The 17142-nt window shown below is 52.3% G+C and overlaps 3 protein-coding genes and 3 pseudogenes across 3 annotated transcripts; 4 read left to right on the top strand and 2 right to left on the bottom strand.

The window, feature by feature from the left end:
* Window positions 1-882: 882 nt before the first annotated feature.
* On the top strand, window positions 883-2058 carry SAPIO_CDS1995 (annotated as a pseudogene; the record flags this gene model as incomplete).
* A 2480-nt stretch (window positions 2059-4538) lies between these two features.
* SAPIO_CDS1994 (Proline-specific permease) lies at window positions 4539-6339 on the top strand (the record flags this gene model as incomplete). Its single annotated transcript, XM_016785136.1, has 2 exons — window positions 4539-4720; window positions 4860-6339. 2 exons carry the CDS (start codon window positions 4539-4541, stop codon window positions 6337-6339), a joined length of 1662 nt encoding a protein of 553 aa, XP_016645433.1.
* Window positions 6340-8567: 2228 nt separating this feature from the next.
* SAPIO_CDS1993 lies at window positions 8568-10067 on the bottom strand (annotated as a pseudogene; the record flags this gene model as incomplete).
* An 845-nt stretch (window positions 10068-10912) lies between these two features.
* Window positions 10913-12442, top strand: SAPIO_CDS1992 (annotated as a pseudogene; the record flags this gene model as incomplete).
* Window positions 12443-12541: 99 nt separating this feature from the next.
* Window positions 12542-13889, bottom strand: SAPIO_CDS1991 (Flavonol synthase; the record flags this gene model as incomplete). The annotated part of the gene is made up of 4 exons (XM_016785135.1): window positions 12542-13177; window positions 13259-13402; window positions 13486-13653; window positions 13728-13889. 4 exons carry the CDS (start codon window positions 13887-13889, stop codon window positions 12542-12544), a joined length of 1110 nt encoding a protein of 369 aa, XP_016645432.1.
* Window positions 13890-14886: 997 nt separating this feature from the next.
* On the top strand, window positions 14887-16990 carry SAPIO_CDS1990 (uncharacterized protein; the record flags this gene model as incomplete). Its single annotated transcript, XM_016785134.1, has 11 exons — window positions 14887-15228; window positions 15298-15401; window positions 15459-15507; window positions 15565-15616; window positions 15681-15733; window positions 15811-15877; window positions 15945-16204; window positions 16269-16482; window positions 16552-16610; window positions 16675-16701; window positions 16763-16990. The coding sequence occupies 11 exons, from the start codon at window positions 14887-14889 to the stop codon at window positions 16988-16990; spliced, it is 1455 nt and encodes a 484-aa protein (XP_016645431.1).
* Between the last annotated feature and the right edge of the window lie 152 nt (window positions 16991-17142).

Raw genomic sequence — 17142 nt, 5'->3', positions numbered from 1 at the left:
ATGCGACGAAGAGAGAGGGCGTGGTTCGGGTGGTTCGAGCTGATTCGGCCGAACATCATACTCCGTAATGCACACTCTGTTCTAAGCTAGTCTTCGAATAAGGGTCACGCGACTGCGACGACGTTCGTTAATCTATGCTGCAGGACGACGTGTTCCACTCGACAACGTATGACATGGGAAGGATCGGCCCGAGGGTCCCTGGCGTTCTATTAAACATTCACTCGTTCTCGCCGGGACGCCACTGGACTGTTTCCTCGTGGCGAGCTCCGTCTCTGGAACTCTCGGTACGCCAGGCTAGAGCAATTACGCCACTCCTAACAGATATATTGTCGGCGACAACAGCGAAATAGAAGAGGTGCTTAAGCGAAAAGGGATTTACGACATTGGTGAATACTACTCCCCGAGCCGTTTGAAGGGGCCATCACGGCTCCTAGCTCGAATCACCTTTCCGCCAGACTAGATTCCACGAAGCGTCAGAAGGCCATCGAGGATGTCGCGACTTCGGGATTCATTATTTTGAGTTTTGACTGTCGTCTTTCCCTTTAAATCGCAAATAGTATTCCACCCACTCTATCCTTGGTTAAGCATATCCGCAAGTCCTGAATATTTCAAAACGTCTCATTACAGCTTACGACTCATGCACGATTGGCGTGGTGGGTGGTGGTGGGTGAGGGGTGCACGTTGATTTTCAATCAAGGACATCTGGATTTGTAAGGACTCAGCAGTTGGTACCAACTGGAACTGGGCGTCACTCATTCTCTCATCTCCCCCGCTGATGGTGCTATCTCGAGTACTCGACATCTCCTCTCTTCGGGGGATAAGCAGATGAGAATGTTCCGGCCCTTCCGTCAGCTCAACACGTTCATTTCATCACAGGCGAGAATGTCAGATAGAAAGCCGATCTTGATCTCGGGCGCTGGCCTGTCATCGCTACTACTTGCCCAGTCACTACGGCAGTCTGATATCCCCTTCAAGATCTTTGAGCGCGATGCGTCGTTTGTATTCCGCGCGCAGGGTTACCGACTGCGCTTGTCAGCACAAGGCCTCGATTCGATCGAGTCTGTCTTGGATCCGCAGTTATTCCAGCGTTTCTGGGATACATGTGGTAAAACGGGCGGCAGTGGCTTCGTCGCATTCGATGCCGTGACTGGCGAGGAGACTGAACACAGGGCACCTGAGAGTCTGACATCGCGAGGCGGGAAGGTTGTCGGGATTGCTCGAGGAGACATGCGAAGGATCTTCGCGGACGGTTGCGAAGAACACATCGAGTGGTCGAAACGTGTCACGGGTTATGAGTTGACCGAGGACGGCGTGAAGGCCATATTTTCCGACGGAACCAAATCGGTCGAAGGCTCGCTGCTCATCGGTGGCGAGGGCATATACTCCAAGGTCGCCAAGCAGCTCTCGGGTGGGAAGCTGAAGGTCTACGATACAGGCGCAAGGGGTATCCACGGCCAGGCGCCCAGCACTGCCTTCAAGGGTCTGGGCGAAGGTGTCTTTAGGCTTCGGGATGACTCGGGCCCCAACGGCGCAGTCTTTATCATTACCAATGTGCGTTCGGGTGACATGCATGACCCCAATGTCCAGTTTGGTTGGACAATGGGCGGAGAACCCGGCGTGATCGCCGCACCCAACGAAGATTACACGATCGTGGGCAAGGAGGCTGCTGATCTCGCCAAATCGCTCACAAAACATTGGCACCCTCGCTTCAAGCCGCTGTTCGACGAGATGAACGAGTGGGAAGCCGCCTTTTGGAAGATTACTTGTTCGACGCCGTCGGGTGTGCCGGAGTGGCCGAACGAGCCCCGCGTGACCCTCATTGGCGACGCTGTCCATTCCATGACACCGGCAGGAGGGAACGGTGCCAACACGGCTGTGAGAGATTCTGCTTTGCTTGGGAGGTTGTTGCGCGAAGCTGGCGGCTACCAACCCGGCATCACTGCTGCTTACGAGAAGGAGATGAGAGTTTACGGCAGCGAGGCCGTCCGGCAGAGTTATGGTACTGCAGTTGCCCAATTTGGAATCAAGATCGATGAGAGGTCCAGCCCCACGGTGTAGATTTGCGATATTAACGTCAAGTAGATAGCGGTCTGAGAGAGAAGTGGGGGGTTCGTAGTAGATTACCTAGACAGTTAGCTGTTCCCGACCCGCAATATTGGCATATCTTCCTATGGCTAAACAGATCGGGAAGGACGGAAAGTTTCACGTGCTGAATTGGCATGCTTCTCGAATGTTTCCTCCTTCGATAGACCTATCCACAAGGGTTCGGGAGCTGGAAGATTATTCTTTGGTCACACCCCCAATCCCCAATACCACATAATGTACTAAGTATGATAACGGAAGGAGTGATAGAGCTACCGTCACAGATGGTGTGGAGTCGTGTACTGTAGGGGCAGAGACCCACTGGCAGTATTTTCCCTCGGATACCCGCTGATAATCATTAACTCGTTGATGACTGTGTCTAATTGCCAATCGGACTCGCTGTCCATCATTCTTATCACTGGGCTCTGCGATTCAGTCAGACGCAATGTCGATAGCGAACTGTTCAAGGTTGAGAAGCGACCATCGGCAACGCGTTCGCGCCAAATTTTGGCGTTTTCAGCTGCAGTTTCCCGCATCAAGTTTCAACATAAGGGTTCGCTTGGCATCCGTGACGCCTATTTTAGGGCTATTATTCCTTCCGAACCCATCGCTCATCCATCCATTAGAGCAGTGAGCGCGGGGTTCGTCTCTTCCCCATAGACAGGAAGAGCTAGGCCGAGGATTGAAAGTAATAAGACCGTGGAGCAAGAGTGTTGCGCAACTTTCGCAAGCCCGCCGATTCCCGAGTCCCGTTTGTCCGGCCCGAGCTCTGGATAAGAACCGAGCTAAAGGGGAAGAACATTCCACGCTAGGCTCGCACCTCTAATTGAGCCTTACAATGTGGGTAGGGCAGAGGCAGGTTTCCAGCGCCGCTAGCATAGGCTACGGTTTCGTACATTGGAATTAATTCTACGATTGCACATGCCAAAAATGGTTTAGATGGATGTGGTTTTGGACGATAGAAGAGAGGGAATATGAGCTAGAAAACTGTCTAGAAAGGGAATAATCCAAGGATTCATGAGGGAAATGTACAAGTACGAAGCAGACGATAAACAAATGTCACATGATCAAGACACGAATTGCGTGCGTTCTGCGCATGTAATGTCAGGTCAGTTGTCCCTTCAAGGGCGCCACCTGGTGACATCCGTTTCCACCTATCAAGGTCCTGCAGTGAGTTTTTTTGACACAATTTCGTACGAGGAATTACTTTCCCTTCTTCGTATCCCATTCCGGTCGAATGTTCCAAGGCTTCATACGAGGTGGCGCTAGAAGCTCAGGAGAGAGATTAGTTTTATCTTAGCCCCAGGTCAGGCGTCCTGGGGCTTGGCCTCTAACCGGAACCGGACGCTGGACGCGGCATGTAGCACGACCTTGCATTAGCGTCCGAGCATTCGAGGTTTAAAGGGCCGAGACTTGGGTTGCAAAAAAAAAGGAATTAGCCCTCTAGTGAAATGAAATGACTTTCTTTGTCTGCGGCTACGGGGGTCCCGATGCCGGAATCGAACATCTCCTTGGTATGAAGTAGGCATCAATAAAGGCCAAAGAAATGAATCCTTCGGACGTGGCGTCAAGGAAGAACAACATTTGAGCAGCTTAGCCCTTCCACCCCCTCAATTAAACCCAATTTGAGGATTTAGTCCGTCAGATTGACACGAGAGTTTCGCCGTAGATAACCGCTGCCATTGGACGAAACTAGAATCGCCCGAGAATAAGCGGAGAAACTGGACGCCGCCGACGCCCGCGACGTGGACTCGGACAGGACAAGGGGCCCAGGGCCATGGAGCGCAGAGAAGCGAAGCAATAAACCGCCCGCAACACGGGGAAGTTGGTGGGGAACCACGCCCTTTAAACCCCCAGAGAAGCAACAGAAAGATCACTCGACTGATTACCTGCCGGCACTAGGTTCCCCCAGCGCGATCTGACGCTTGGTTCTCCTGGTTAGGTTCCCCGCGCTCTCCAGAGGACTCCGCTCCGGTTGCCACTCGAAATACCACCTCCCGATTAAAGGACTGAAAAGGCCGATCACCTGCCACTTGAGGTTAGGATGAGGCCCTATCTAGAAAAAATCCTGCTTCTGCACCATCATTCTCTTGCAGAAGTCGGGCCAGTTAAAACCAAGACTTGATATCACAGTGCAGCCCAAATGCTACTTGGATTCGAGTGGTGACACTGCTGAGTGGCACTGGCTGATTTTTTTTTCCCCGAGACGCAACATCGAGCTTGAAGATAACAATTATATTAAAACTGCCTCCCTCTCGTGGTATGTCGATCCTCTGCCTTTTTGCGCCGTCTCTCCATTCGCGAATACTGATCCTCTCCCCAAGAACTTTTTTGAATCTGCGCCTGCATCCCGCTTCCTTTGAGGATCGCAGCCCAACCCTCATCCACCCTGAATTGAAACCACAGCACCGCCAAAGTCGACGCGTCTTAGCTCGACAGGCCGATCACGAGTCGTAATGGAAAAATCACCAACAGCAAGCCTGGGCGTAATAGAAAACGCCCCGAACGGCGACCCGACCTTCCACGATGTCGACGTCAGAGCACTGGACGGAGGATCGTCAGACCTTCTGAAGAACCAAAATCAGGTTAAGAGAGGGCTGAAAAGTCGGCATATTCAGTTCCTTGCCCTCGGTGGCGCGTAAGTTCTTTCCCAAACACAAGAAAAAATTTTTTCTTTTTCTATTTTTAATTCTTAATTTTCAAATTTTGTTTTTTAAACTTTTCCTGACCGGCCCGGCAAATACGTGTGTGCTAACAATATTCCCCCTATGACGCAGTATCGGTACTGGACTCTTCGTCGGCTCCGGTGTGATTCTCTCCACCCTCGGACCCGCGCCCCTCTTCATGGGCTACATCTCCATGATGATCGTCGTTTGGAACGTTATGAACAATCTGGCCGAGATGGCAACCTACCTCCCCCTCAAGGGTGTCTCGGTCCCCTATTTTGTCCAGCGATTCGTCGAGCCTAGCTTGGGCTTCGCCTGCGGCTGGAATTACTGGTACGCCTACGCCATGCTTATCGGAGCCGAAGCGTCGGCCGGCTCCATTCTCCTCGATTACTGGAACTCTCCCGTGCCGGCTGCCGTGTGGATCACCATTATCCTGCTCGTGATACTGGGCCTTAACATTTTTGGCGTCGCCATTTTTGGAGAAGCCGAGTTTTGGTTCGCCAGTATCAAATTCATTACCATCATGGGACTCATCCTCGTTAGTATCGTCATCATGTGCGGTGGCGCGCCTAATGGAGACGCGGTCGGGTTCCGATACTGGAATGACCCGGGAGCGTTCAAGGAGTACATGGCCCCGGGGTCGACTGGTCGCTTCCTCGCCTACTGGAGCGGTTTCGCCCGTGCTGGTTTCGCCTTCATCACATCTCCCGAGCTGCTTGCGCTCGCTGCTGGTGAGACTGTGTCTCCTCGACGAAATATTCCCAAGGCCGCTGGACGTTTTGTCTGGCGTCTCGCCATTTTCTACGGCCTCGGATCTCTCATGATCGGATGCATCACCCCCTCCAACGACCCCAACCTACTGAACCCCGAGTCCAACGCCAACTCGTCCCCATGGGTTCTCGGCATTCAGCGTGCCGGTATTGGCGCTTTGAACCACATCATCAACGCCGCCATTCTAACTTCCGCCTGGAGCGCCGGAAACGCATTTTTGTATTCCGGCAGCCGTATCCTCTACTCCCTCGCCCTCAACGGCCAGGCGCCGAAATTCTGCGCCCGCACCGACAAGCGAGGTGTTCCCTACGTCGCCGTCCTCCTCACCTGGTCCATCGGCCTGCTGAGCTACCTCAACGTCGACAACAACGCCGCCAAGGTCTTCAACTGGTTCATGAACATTAGCACCATTAGCGGCTACATTGCCTGGATCGTCGTCATGATCACCTTCATCCGTTGGCGCAAGGCCATGGTGTTCCACGGCATGATGGACCGCCGGCCTTACAAGACGCGCTTCCAACCCTACGCGACGTACTTTTTCCTATTTCTCCTGACTCTCTTGACCTTGACGAATGGTTTCCAAATCTTCTGGCCGTCCAAGTTCAACGCGGCGGATTTCCTGGCGGCGTACATCACCATCCCCGCCTTCTTCATCCTTTACATCGGGCACAAGATCTGGTTTAAGACGCCCCTGGCACGTCAGATTGAGGATGTTGACGTTGTTACAGGCGTCAAGGAGATGGAGGAGCTTGCTGACATGGATGAGGAGCGCAAGCCGAAGAACATATGGCAAAAGATTTGGTATTGGGTTGCGTAGATGTGCGGAGCGATTAAGTTCGATACCCTTCCCTCCACTATTCAGTTTAGAAGGAATAGACTATTTTATTGTTAGCGACGCTCTTGTGTACTGTATCTGTGACTTCAATGACCCCCTAAATGGCGCTGCTCGCTCATAGGTCTCCAGCACGGCATTATGAATCACTGTATCTTCCCCACTCAGCCCAACTCCAGGAGCTACGTCTTGACGCATCTCTTTCTATTTTAGAAGGGGTTGTCGTTTTCCTTTTCCTAATCGAATAGCCTTTTAATCCCCCTTGCACCCCAACCTAGAAGATGCCAGAGTGGGCCGTATGAGTTACGCCCCACCTGAAGACTCGCCTTTATCTGCTCTCCGGAGCTGCCAATTAGACCCGTGGCCTTGTCCACGTGGTTGAGAGATTAAGGAACGTAATAACCTCTTCTCTCCGCAAGGCACCCATGTTTGTCGACAAATTCCGGTAACCGCCTCCGAACAGCCTCGTCAGACTTGTCGGCAGAGAACACGGCAGTGACGGACACGACCAGATCTTCTCCTGAGTGACCGTCTGAGCGAGTTCCTCCCCTTGGAAAACATCCACCGGAAATATACTACTGGGGCATTGTTTGTCTTCACTCTTCACGGCCTCAGAGTAAGTCGCGGCCGAGACCAACTTGGCTATGGAGCGCCCATTTGTAATTTACTGGTAGGTGAGACTCGATCCGTCTACGTCCGATATGCTCTAGTGGCTGTGACTTTCGTTATCCGGCTTGTCCAGTCTTTCCCGATGCTTAGCTCTGGCAAGGGGGACTGTCCACTCGGCCGACTCTCCCTAAGGGTCGATTCTAAGGTCGGTCGTAGCCGGGCCATCCCCACGGAGATCGAGCGCGCTTGCACCGTGGGACACATTTTAGGCATTTCTGCCTTAATTATCCTAGGTTATTCGTGATCCGTGACAGAGATTGACCATTCTCAGTTATTAGAGGTAGAAATACGAGATAGCACTAGTTCCCTGTTAGGCCTAGATTTAGTACTAATTAAAGACCAAATATCATCCACCTTGATCGGTTCCGAAACGGGCTCAGGGGCCAAATCCGCCAAGATCCGGACGCACCACCTCATTCACGGCGTTGAATCCAACCAATGACAGACTTTCCTTCGTCATAATACCAGGTCTAGCCATGTCTGGAGCCTTCCGCGCTGCCGTCCAAGGTGTGAACTACATCATTCATCGCTCAGCATGGGGTTCCTTCTTTTGATGACAGCGCCCCGCCCAACCAATCTGACGAGTGCTCCGTCGAAGGCGCCGTCGCCAGTAACCCGGGAATCTCACGAAGTTAGGTGACCGCGCATAGCTTTGTCGGGAGGGATGTGCCTGACCGGCTCGTCAGTCGCCGTCATTCCGTTCTCGTACCTCGCTACATCGCCCGGCGTCGGCTCCGGCGTCAATTCCCGGCCGAGCGTCGCTAGTGGACTTCCCTGGGACCTTGTAGCAGCGAGATCGGAGGGCTCCCCGCCGGGAAGTCAGTGGCCTTGAATGCGGCAGAGAAAAAGATCGCCGAAAACGACGATACAGTCGACTTGAAGCTCGTAAGCGTTCTGTCCGGCTGGTCATTTTTGGCGCGATACGTGGGTGACCTCAGTGGATGAGCTGCGCCTTCCCGGCACCAATTCGGTATTTCTGGACATACTGCTGGGGAAATGGGAATGAATATTCCTGTACTGGAAATGCTGTGTTGGGGTCCGACGTCGCGCGGGCTCGTGTGGCTACTCTATAGTCTCGATGCCTCATCCGGTCGTCTCAATACTGATATTACAGAACGGCTGCTGCTGAGCCCGAAATGTCAGACGAAAAAAATGAAAAGATTTAAAGGAGAGGTAACCCAAAAATAAACAAGTATAACACTTTTTTTTTTCTCATTAAATGAGGGCAAAATCTACGAGGGGGACGACAACATTCACAGATTGATACTTCTACCCTTGCAGGACCCTTCCCTCATTTTAGTCTCAATTCAGGAACGGAAACGCGATTTTATGCCCTCACAATCTGTATATTAAGCTAATCCAGCGTGAGACCTGCCGGGTTGACGTCTAGTGGATAGCAAGGTCAGTCTCAGAAGTTCAGAGCACTCGGCTGGCTCTCCGGGTGGGACGCCGGGAGGATCTCCAGCTGCCCGTCCTCCTAGAACAAATCCATTCCCTCCCGTTTACCGAGGTTATGTACCCTCAGCTGCAATTGGGGCAAACAATTAGACCGAAGCCACTCGCTCGTTTCGCCTCTTCAAAACCTCCTTTCGCTGCAAGAATCGCGTCAACAACGTAGACGAAATAAGCGCAATGGCAATAAACACCATCGACAAGAAGCCCTTATGATATTGCGGAGCATCCGTCTGCTTCCAAATGAGCAACGGGAGCCAGGCTTGGATCGCAGAGCCCATAGTGTTCATCGTGGCGATGACAAAAGCACGCTCTTCGCTATCGTCACCGCACACCTCGTTCGCCCAGGCCATCAACAAACCACCCAGACCGTTTGGCAACCCTCCGAGAATGTAACAAGTCCATTTCCAACCGAGTGTTATGTCCCATGCGGCGAGGCTGGCGTTGATGACGATGTTCGCGAGGCCCGCGAAGACGATTGGGGGCCACCGGCCACCGCTCCACAGAGAGTCCGAGGTCCACCCGAATACAAGGGCAAAAATGACGGCAATGGCCAGTGCGATTGTGGGATAGGTGTTGATTTGTTGGACCGAGTAACCCTCTGACTTGAGCCATAGTTGGAATCCGGGCTGACCACCATAGTTTCCGTTGTTGTTATACAGGACATACGTGAAGGTGAGAACGTAAATATGCCAGCTGGTGAAAATCTTCTTGAACTTCGCCTTGGTGTAAGGCTTTCTGTCAGCCCGCTCCTCGAGAAGCATGCGCTGCTTAGCCAGTGCGATGTCATCGGCAGTCAACCACCAAGCGCGCGTAATCTCTGGGATATCGGGGAGGAGCAGGAAGCTGGCAAGTGCGATGGGAAGGGAGATGACTGTGTTGATGATGAACAGCCACTGCCAGCCCTTCCAGCCATGCACGCCGTCAAGGTTGTAAGTAGCCGCCATGAGGTAACCCGAGAACATGGCGCCCACGAAGCTGCTAGCTTGAAAGATACACGAGCGCTTAGCGAGCTCGTCCTTTCGATACCAAGAGCCAAGGATATACAGAGTTCCGGGATTAAAGGCCGCCTCAGACAAGCCAACAAAGAAGCGCAAGGCATACATGCCCTTGACATTTGTGCATTTGATCATCAGGATGGTCAGAACTGACCAGATAACCTCGCAAGTGGGGATCCAAATCGACGGTCTGACTCGGGTGAGGATCAGGTTGCTCGGGATTTGGCCGATGACGTAGCCCACAACCCAGCAAGTGACAAGGTAGTTGATCTCATTTCCGTACAGGGACATGTCCTCTTTCATGCCCGAGACATAGGCACTACCGACGTTGATCTGGTCGAGGTACTTGATGAGACTGCCGAGGCAGGCCATGGTCAGGACGATGGCGTCCAGCTTGAAGAGGAAGCGGCGCTCCTCGGGCGACTTGTCCAGGGTGTCCCAGACGTAGGAGCGCCATGTGCGTTTCTGGGTGGGGTCCTTGGCCACCGCGTGCAGGTGTGGAGAGCCCGATTCGGACCCAGAGTCGGTCGGACCGATTTTGCGGGGATGTTTCTCATCGTCCTGGGAAAAGACTTCTCCGCCTTTCGGAGACATGACGGGTAATAAGTGATTCAATAAGATGGACGGACGAAGGTACCCGAGAATACCTCAAAGGTAAGAACAGATGCTCGACGTCAACTTTAGCTTTGAGGAAAACGAGCCCTTGAGCCTTGACTTGAGAGCGTAATGAGATCTTGTAATTTCGATGGCCAAAGAGCAAGAGCCGCTCTGTATGTAGTCTTTTCGAACAGAGAGGCCAAGCTCAAAAGCGAAGATCGTCACTCTGTGGCTGGATTTGCAATCGACTAGACTCGGGCTCGCAGCTCCGTCGGGCCGGGAATGAGTCAATATCGCCAACATCACCCACTCAGCCTGTCGACCTGACCCTGGTCCATGGAGCCGGGGTCTAATATACCAGATGCGAACGATGATGGGAGTAGAGCCGCCAAATTACTTCCTCTTTTGGTCTTCGCAGATCACTCTTCATTGTTGACGCATGCTACGGTAACATGAAGAGTCATCCCAACGCTTCGGGACTCAAACGGGACTGCAACCAACATGACGATGCCAACCGCCGTGACACCCGTCCCAAAAGCCGCAAAATCATATAAATGTGTCAAAATTGAATTTCTGTATTTGGCGAAAATTGGTTTCCAATCCGGTCATGCATGCCCTTCTCGAATTATACGACAGCTCGAGACCATGCAAAGCCGTTGGTTCTAGGATTACATCCGGGCCGGCCACGCCGAGAGTTGCGCGAGACTTCAGCCGCATGGGCGAACTCCCCCCCCCCCTTTCTTAAGTCTCTACTATGGTTGAAAAGATTCGTGTAAGGAGATTGCTCTTCAGCCTCTCTCTGGTTTGGATACGCACCATCAGAAGCGATTCGACAGCCAATAATGAGTTCGCAGCCTGAGAGATATCGATTCCCCGCCCAGATCAAGGAGGTCGCCGTAATTGGAGCCGGGCTCGCTGGTATCACGTCGGCAGCTCACCTCCTCAAGAAAGGGTTCTCGGTCACTGTTTTCGAGCGCTCGAGCGTACCCGGCGGTGTCTGGCACTATGACCCCAGAGTTGCAAACGAGCCCGACTATCCAAATGTGCGGCCCCATGCGCCACCAGGCAACAAGCCCTGCGATGAGAAGCTACAAAACTTCGAAGAAGCTTCATTGGAACACGCCCCACCTGGAGCGTGCTACAAGGGCCTGAGGAATAACATTCCCACTACCATCATGCGAACAACTCTGCTCGAATGGCCAGAGGGGACACCGGAATACCTCACGCATGACGAGGTAGAGAAGTACATTCAAGATCTTGCCGTAACTACGGGTACACAAGAACACATTCTCTTCAACACGAACGTGCAAAGCATTCGGAAGGAGAATGCTTCTGATACCGGCGCCAAATGGACTCTCCGCACACGAACGCTCCGGAGAGTCGGCGAATCCGATTATGACCTCACCGACCAAGACTGGCATTTTGATGCCGTCCTCGTGGCTTCCGGTCGATACCATGTGCCAAAAATACCCGACCTTCCAGGACTCAAGGAATGGAAAGAGAGATTGCCCGGTAATATCCTCCACTCGAAGGGGTACCGATCGCCCGAGCCCTTCAGGGGAAAGACAATCTTTCTTATTGGCAGTGGTGTCTCGGCCATGGACATTTCTAGAGAAACTGACGGTGTTGCGAGAAAGGTGTACCAGAGCTCTAGAAATGGCAAGTTCGACCTTCCTGCGGCCATGTTTTCCCCGGGAGTGCAGAGGGTCGGAGCTGTCGAAAGCGTTGTGGTCGGGGAGGGATCTGCTTCTGGCAATGTTGTTCTTAAAGAAGGACAAGTGATTCGTGGAGTGGACGTGATCATTCTTTGTACGGGTTACATAACTTCGTATCCGTTTCTGGGACATCTTCAAGATCCGCTTGCTGTGAGGGATGAGGCGGATGAAAACATCATCATCACCTCTGACGGCGCTACGACTCACAACCTGCACAAGGATATGTTTTACATTCCCGATCCGACTCTGATTTTCGTGGGCGTCCCCTACCATGCCTCGGCCTTTTCGCTATTCGACTTCCAGGCCGAGGTTGTTGCACGTATCCTCGCAGGTAAGGCAGAGCTACCGAGCCAGAATGAAATGCGCAAGGAGTACCAGAAGCGCGAGCCTGGAGTTTCCGCTGGAGGACCTGCGTTCCACAGTCTCATGAAGAAGGATGTGGAATATATGAATGGCATCCTGGACTGGGTCAACAGGGATGCGGCCAGGTTGGGGTACGAGGCGATGAAGGAAGTTGACCCTGTGTGGATCGACAAGTATTTTGTGTTTATCGAGGAGATGAAGAAGTATAGATGGCCCAATGTGCGTGAGGACCAAGAGGTTCCGTTGGTCGGAGAGGGTTTGAAATTCCTGTCAATCAGTACAGTGACCGCCTAAAACACGTCAAGCTCATTGTAGAATTGGTACCGTTTAACTGTCTTGTATTTATTTACACTGCAGCTCATTCAAGGTCTATGGTCTATTAGATCTCGAGATTTATGCAGCCTCATCCTCAATTTGCAAGTTGCCGACAACGAACTTTTGACCCTTCTTGTTGGCGTAATCCTTGTGGTCGTGGTAGTTCTTCACCCGCTCCCTCACGTACTGCAATCCAGTCACTGGTGCCTGGTCATCGCTATCTTCCTTCAGTAGTCCCAGCCTCTTAAGAAGTGGCGACGGGGCCGGCTTGATATCTACGGCATCTCCCGGGCGGACAAAATAGAACAGGCCTTGACGATAGATGGACGCCTGGTCCTCCGGAGGGCGAATGACGCGGTGTGTCGTCGACTTGAAATATCCGGCCGACCAAAAGTCAATCGTGTCACCTACGTTGCAGACGATGCCGTTGTCGACGGGCGGAACGTAGCGCCACTCGCCGGACTTGGTCTTGATCTGTAGGCCGGCGACATCCTGGCTCCAGAGAAGAGTCAGGGAACCAAAGTCGGTGTGCGCCCTGGACCATGTGTGCTCGACCTTGTCATCCTCGCTGAGGGGTCGGGGGTGGTATGTCATGTACCTGACATGGTCTTCGCTGGGGGAGGAGTAGGCGTGTCGGGAGGAGAAGTAGTCTTCGGGAAGCTCGAGGATGATGGAGAAGAGGGTAAAGACTTTGCTAGCAAGGTCGAGGGATTTCTGTTAAGACAGTTGATGTTAGTATGACTTGAAACGAGCATTTCACAGCCAAATGTCAAAGACAGGTGGATTCGACATTACCCTAGAGAAGGCTTCTATTTCGGCCCGGTAAGGCTCGAAGAATGGATGAAATGCTTCGTTGGCATATTGAGGGATGAACTTGGCAATGTTGAATGATTCTACATTGTCGAGGACATCAGTGCTCATGATGGTTTTCTCGTGGGCCTAGATACAGCAACGATCGGAGTTGTCAGTCAAACAGGTCGAAGATATGGGGCATAGGATAGAGTGCAATAAAAGACACTTACAGGGCGGTATCCAAAGTAGTGGCCCTTGGTAAAGTCACAGCGGTATTGGGGCTGGTCCTTTTCTTCCTGTGAGAGACTGAAGAAGCCTTGACCAATGTCATATTGCCTTTCCACCTCTTCGGGACTGAACCCCGTGTTGGTCAGGCTGAAGAAGCCCGTGTCATGCACCTGAGCGATTACTGATCAGTTTATTGACAGGGGACTTGACGTGATACCCAAGGAACGGGGGCGCTGATGCTCACCGCTTCGCGAAGCTCTTCGGCTAGTTCCTCCTTGCCACCTGGCTTGTCGAACTTGCTAAGATCAAGCACCTTGATGTCGGCCCAGGGAAGAGACGCTGTCGTCTTTGCAGGGCGTTGCCACTTGGGCAAGGGAGCAGGCTCGGGCAGTACAGCAGAAGGCATTTCGTTTTTAGTTTTGTTCTTTTTTCTTTTCTCTTCTTGTTTGACTTGATAACGGGCTATGAGAGTCCGGGGTGGCTGGCTGATCCGTGCTCAGTAAACACAAAAAGCGCCACGACGACAGAAACAATAAATACACTCTCGACCATTCTTCATCGTTCACCCAGTCGGCCTGGTCCGGCGCTCGGTATCGCGATGCTCCGCGCTCTGTCAAGCACGCAATCATATCCTGGTATTGCGCAGGAGTGGGGTCTGCCATCTTTGGATCCAAGGAATTCAGCAACTTTGGATGGTGCTAGTACTACTCCGGCCTAGAGTATCATCGACACCGCAACCGCACCTTTGGTTTTATGGCCGTTTTTCACACCACATGGCACGAGCTCCTGGTTATCAGGATTATCTATTCTTTTTTCCGCCAGTGGTCCAAGACACGGGATGAAAGTTGTGCGTGGGCTTCATGTATGAGGCGCCGTTAGCGCGATCCCGGCACTCGGAGCCGGTTAGTGTCTCGGCTCGCCATCGATTACTTATTCCTGGTCCACAACTTTTTTCCGAAACTCGGAACCAAGAACGAGCAGCTCTTTGCCCATGCCGAGATTGGGTAGCTTGCACCCTCCCTCAATAACCCATTATACCCCCGTGAAAGGATCCAATGATCCGTCAATGTAGGCCAATGAGACCTCGGAAGGATTCAAGTCCAGTGAGAACGTGGCTCACTGCAAATAGCCCCACAAAAAGACGTGCTTTGAGTCCGCGGGATGTTAGACTTCATTTGGGACTCTAGCCTGGAAAAACTTTGTCATGGATAGCAAGTAGATGCAAGGAAGAGAGATAATGAAGAGGAGACGGGCGCATTCAACCAGAGACTGGGGACGGCCATGGATAGTAATATTTAATATGATCCCGTAGTCGACGATCTCTGACACTCTCGTCTAAGAGGAACCGTGCATACGGAGTCCGAGTCTCGCTGATCTTTACGCAAGCCGGAACATCAATCACAATGGCGCTAACATTCCTAAAGCACGGCAAAATCACCGTCGATGAAGAGGAGAAGCCAGTACTCAAGGCCGCCCACCGCAAGGTGGACAAGAGGCTTCTTCTATGGTACGCCTTTGTGTACCTCATCATGCGAATCCACGTCGGCAACATCAGCAATGCGGCCATCATCAACCTCGAGCAAGGCACTGGCATCAAGAAGCAGCTCGGCGGCCTCACCAGCTCTCAGTGGGCATGGACCCTGAGTATCTTCTACTACCCGTACATGTTCTTTGAGCCGGTGGCCACCTTGCTGCTGAAGCGGTTCTCGCCTTCTGTGTGGATGAGCCGAATCATGATTACTTGGGTAAGCAACTAAGCATTCGATCCCATTGGCAGCATGAACCATGGTGCAGAGGACTAATTATGAAACCAGGGAATAATATCTATGTGCCAAGGAGCCACCCAGAATTATGCTGGAATCTTAGCATGCCGATTTTTCCTCGGATTGGCAGAGGCAGGCTTCTACCCCGGCGTCTTGTATGTCACGGGAAAAGGAACCCGGCATCGTGACACTTCAGCTGACAGGGTGTCTAGATATCATTTGAGCTTCTGGTATCCCACTGACAAGCTCCCTCTCCGAATTGTACGTTGAATCTTTAGTATTGATAGTCGAGACTGTGGCTGACCTGTGGCTTTTCAGGCTTTCTTCTACGCCTGCGGAATGTTTTCCGGCACGATCAGCGGCCTCCTGGGTGAGTGGAGAAAAGGCCCTGTCTTGAAATGCTGTGTTACAATTATCCTAATATTATGGTACAGCCTACGCCATCTCGTTCATGAACGGAGCTGGTGGCCTCGCGGGCTGGAGATGGGTGCGTTGTCTTGGCTGCCTGTTATCACTTCAATACATCTTGGAGCCGGACTCCCCAAGCTAACATTTGAGCCACAGCTCTTCATCCTCGAAGGAATTCCCGCCATCCTTTGCGGCATCTACACCTTCTTCTTCCTGCCTAACTGTGAGTGTAATCACCCATCCTGGGAACAGAGACGCCTTGCAGAAAGACATCTAACATATCCCGGAAGACCCTGAAACCGCCAAGTTCCTAAGCGAGCCCGAACGAGAGGCGATCCTCAACGATCTCCCTGACCAGGCACCGACAATGAATGCCAAGACTTTCAGTGTCGAGCAGATGAAGAACCTGCTGAAGGATCCTACTTTCATCCCCTTCCTCATGATTTGGATCACCCATGGAATTGGTGGATGGGGAATTTCGTTTGTCCTTCCAACCGTCATCTACGAGCTCGGCATTTCCAACACGGCCATCTCTCAGGTCATGACCATGGTAAGTACTTAACTGTATCATCCCAAGGCTCATGTCATAATTTGGCTCGACTAACTCGCACAAGCCTCCATTCACTTTGGTCTTCGTCATCTTATTGACGCTGGCCTACTTCATCCACACCGGCCGTCTCAATTTGTGGGTCGCCGGATTGGGAGTTGAGATAGTGCAGATCATCTGCTATATCCTCCTCATCACCATCAAGCAGCCGGTTGCCAAGTACATCTTCGTCATGATCGCCACTGCGGCTTCGCAGAGCTTCTTCCCAATCATCTGGCCGGGTAAGAATCGACGCCCACATGATCTTCTAAAGCCGTGACTCGGACGTGTCATGCTAATACATGAAACAGAACGCATCCGGGCGGCCAAGGGAACCACATCGGCCGGTCTGGCGATTGGCCTGACAAACGTGAGCAACTAGTTTCCCTTTCCTCCCCGAGAAATCAACTACTAATTTCATCTTCCACTCATAGGCATCGTGTCAATTGATGGGCATAGTTGTATGTAGTAGCCCCTATCTCAGTCCTAAAGCCATTGAGACCCCAGCTAACAACGCACCAGGGACCGCAAATCTATCAACCGAAATTCGGGCCTACGTATCGAGTGAGCTTTTCGGCTTCAATCGGCATCTTGTCCGCCACGGTCCTCTCTGTGGCTTCCGCGTGGTTCTTTGTCGCTAGAGGGGACAACAAGGCGCGAGCGCAGGCTGACTCGGCGCTGGAAACGGGGGAATCAGACGGAACGAGCGGGTTCCCCGTACCTATTGAAAAAGGGGAACTAAAAGCGTGATTGCCACCGGGAAAAGGATCGCTATGATACCAAGTGAAAACTAGATAGATACTGATGATTTGAAAAATGACAATCTCCCGACTCCTCTTATGATCATTTTCTGGCTTTCTTCAGGAGGAGCATGACAATCATTTAGCATCCAATGGCCGGGA

This window comes from Scedosporium apiospermum (assembly GCF_000732125.1).
Source record: "Scedosporium apiospermum strain IHEM 14462 chromosome Unknown SEQ_SAPIO_0077, whole genome shotgun sequence".
NCBI lineage: Eukaryota > Fungi > Ascomycota > Sordariomycetes > Microascales > Microascaceae > Scedosporium > Scedosporium apiospermum.
The sequence above is the reverse complement of the archived record's forward strand: the minus strand, read 5'-3'. Positions and strand labels throughout refer to the sequence as shown.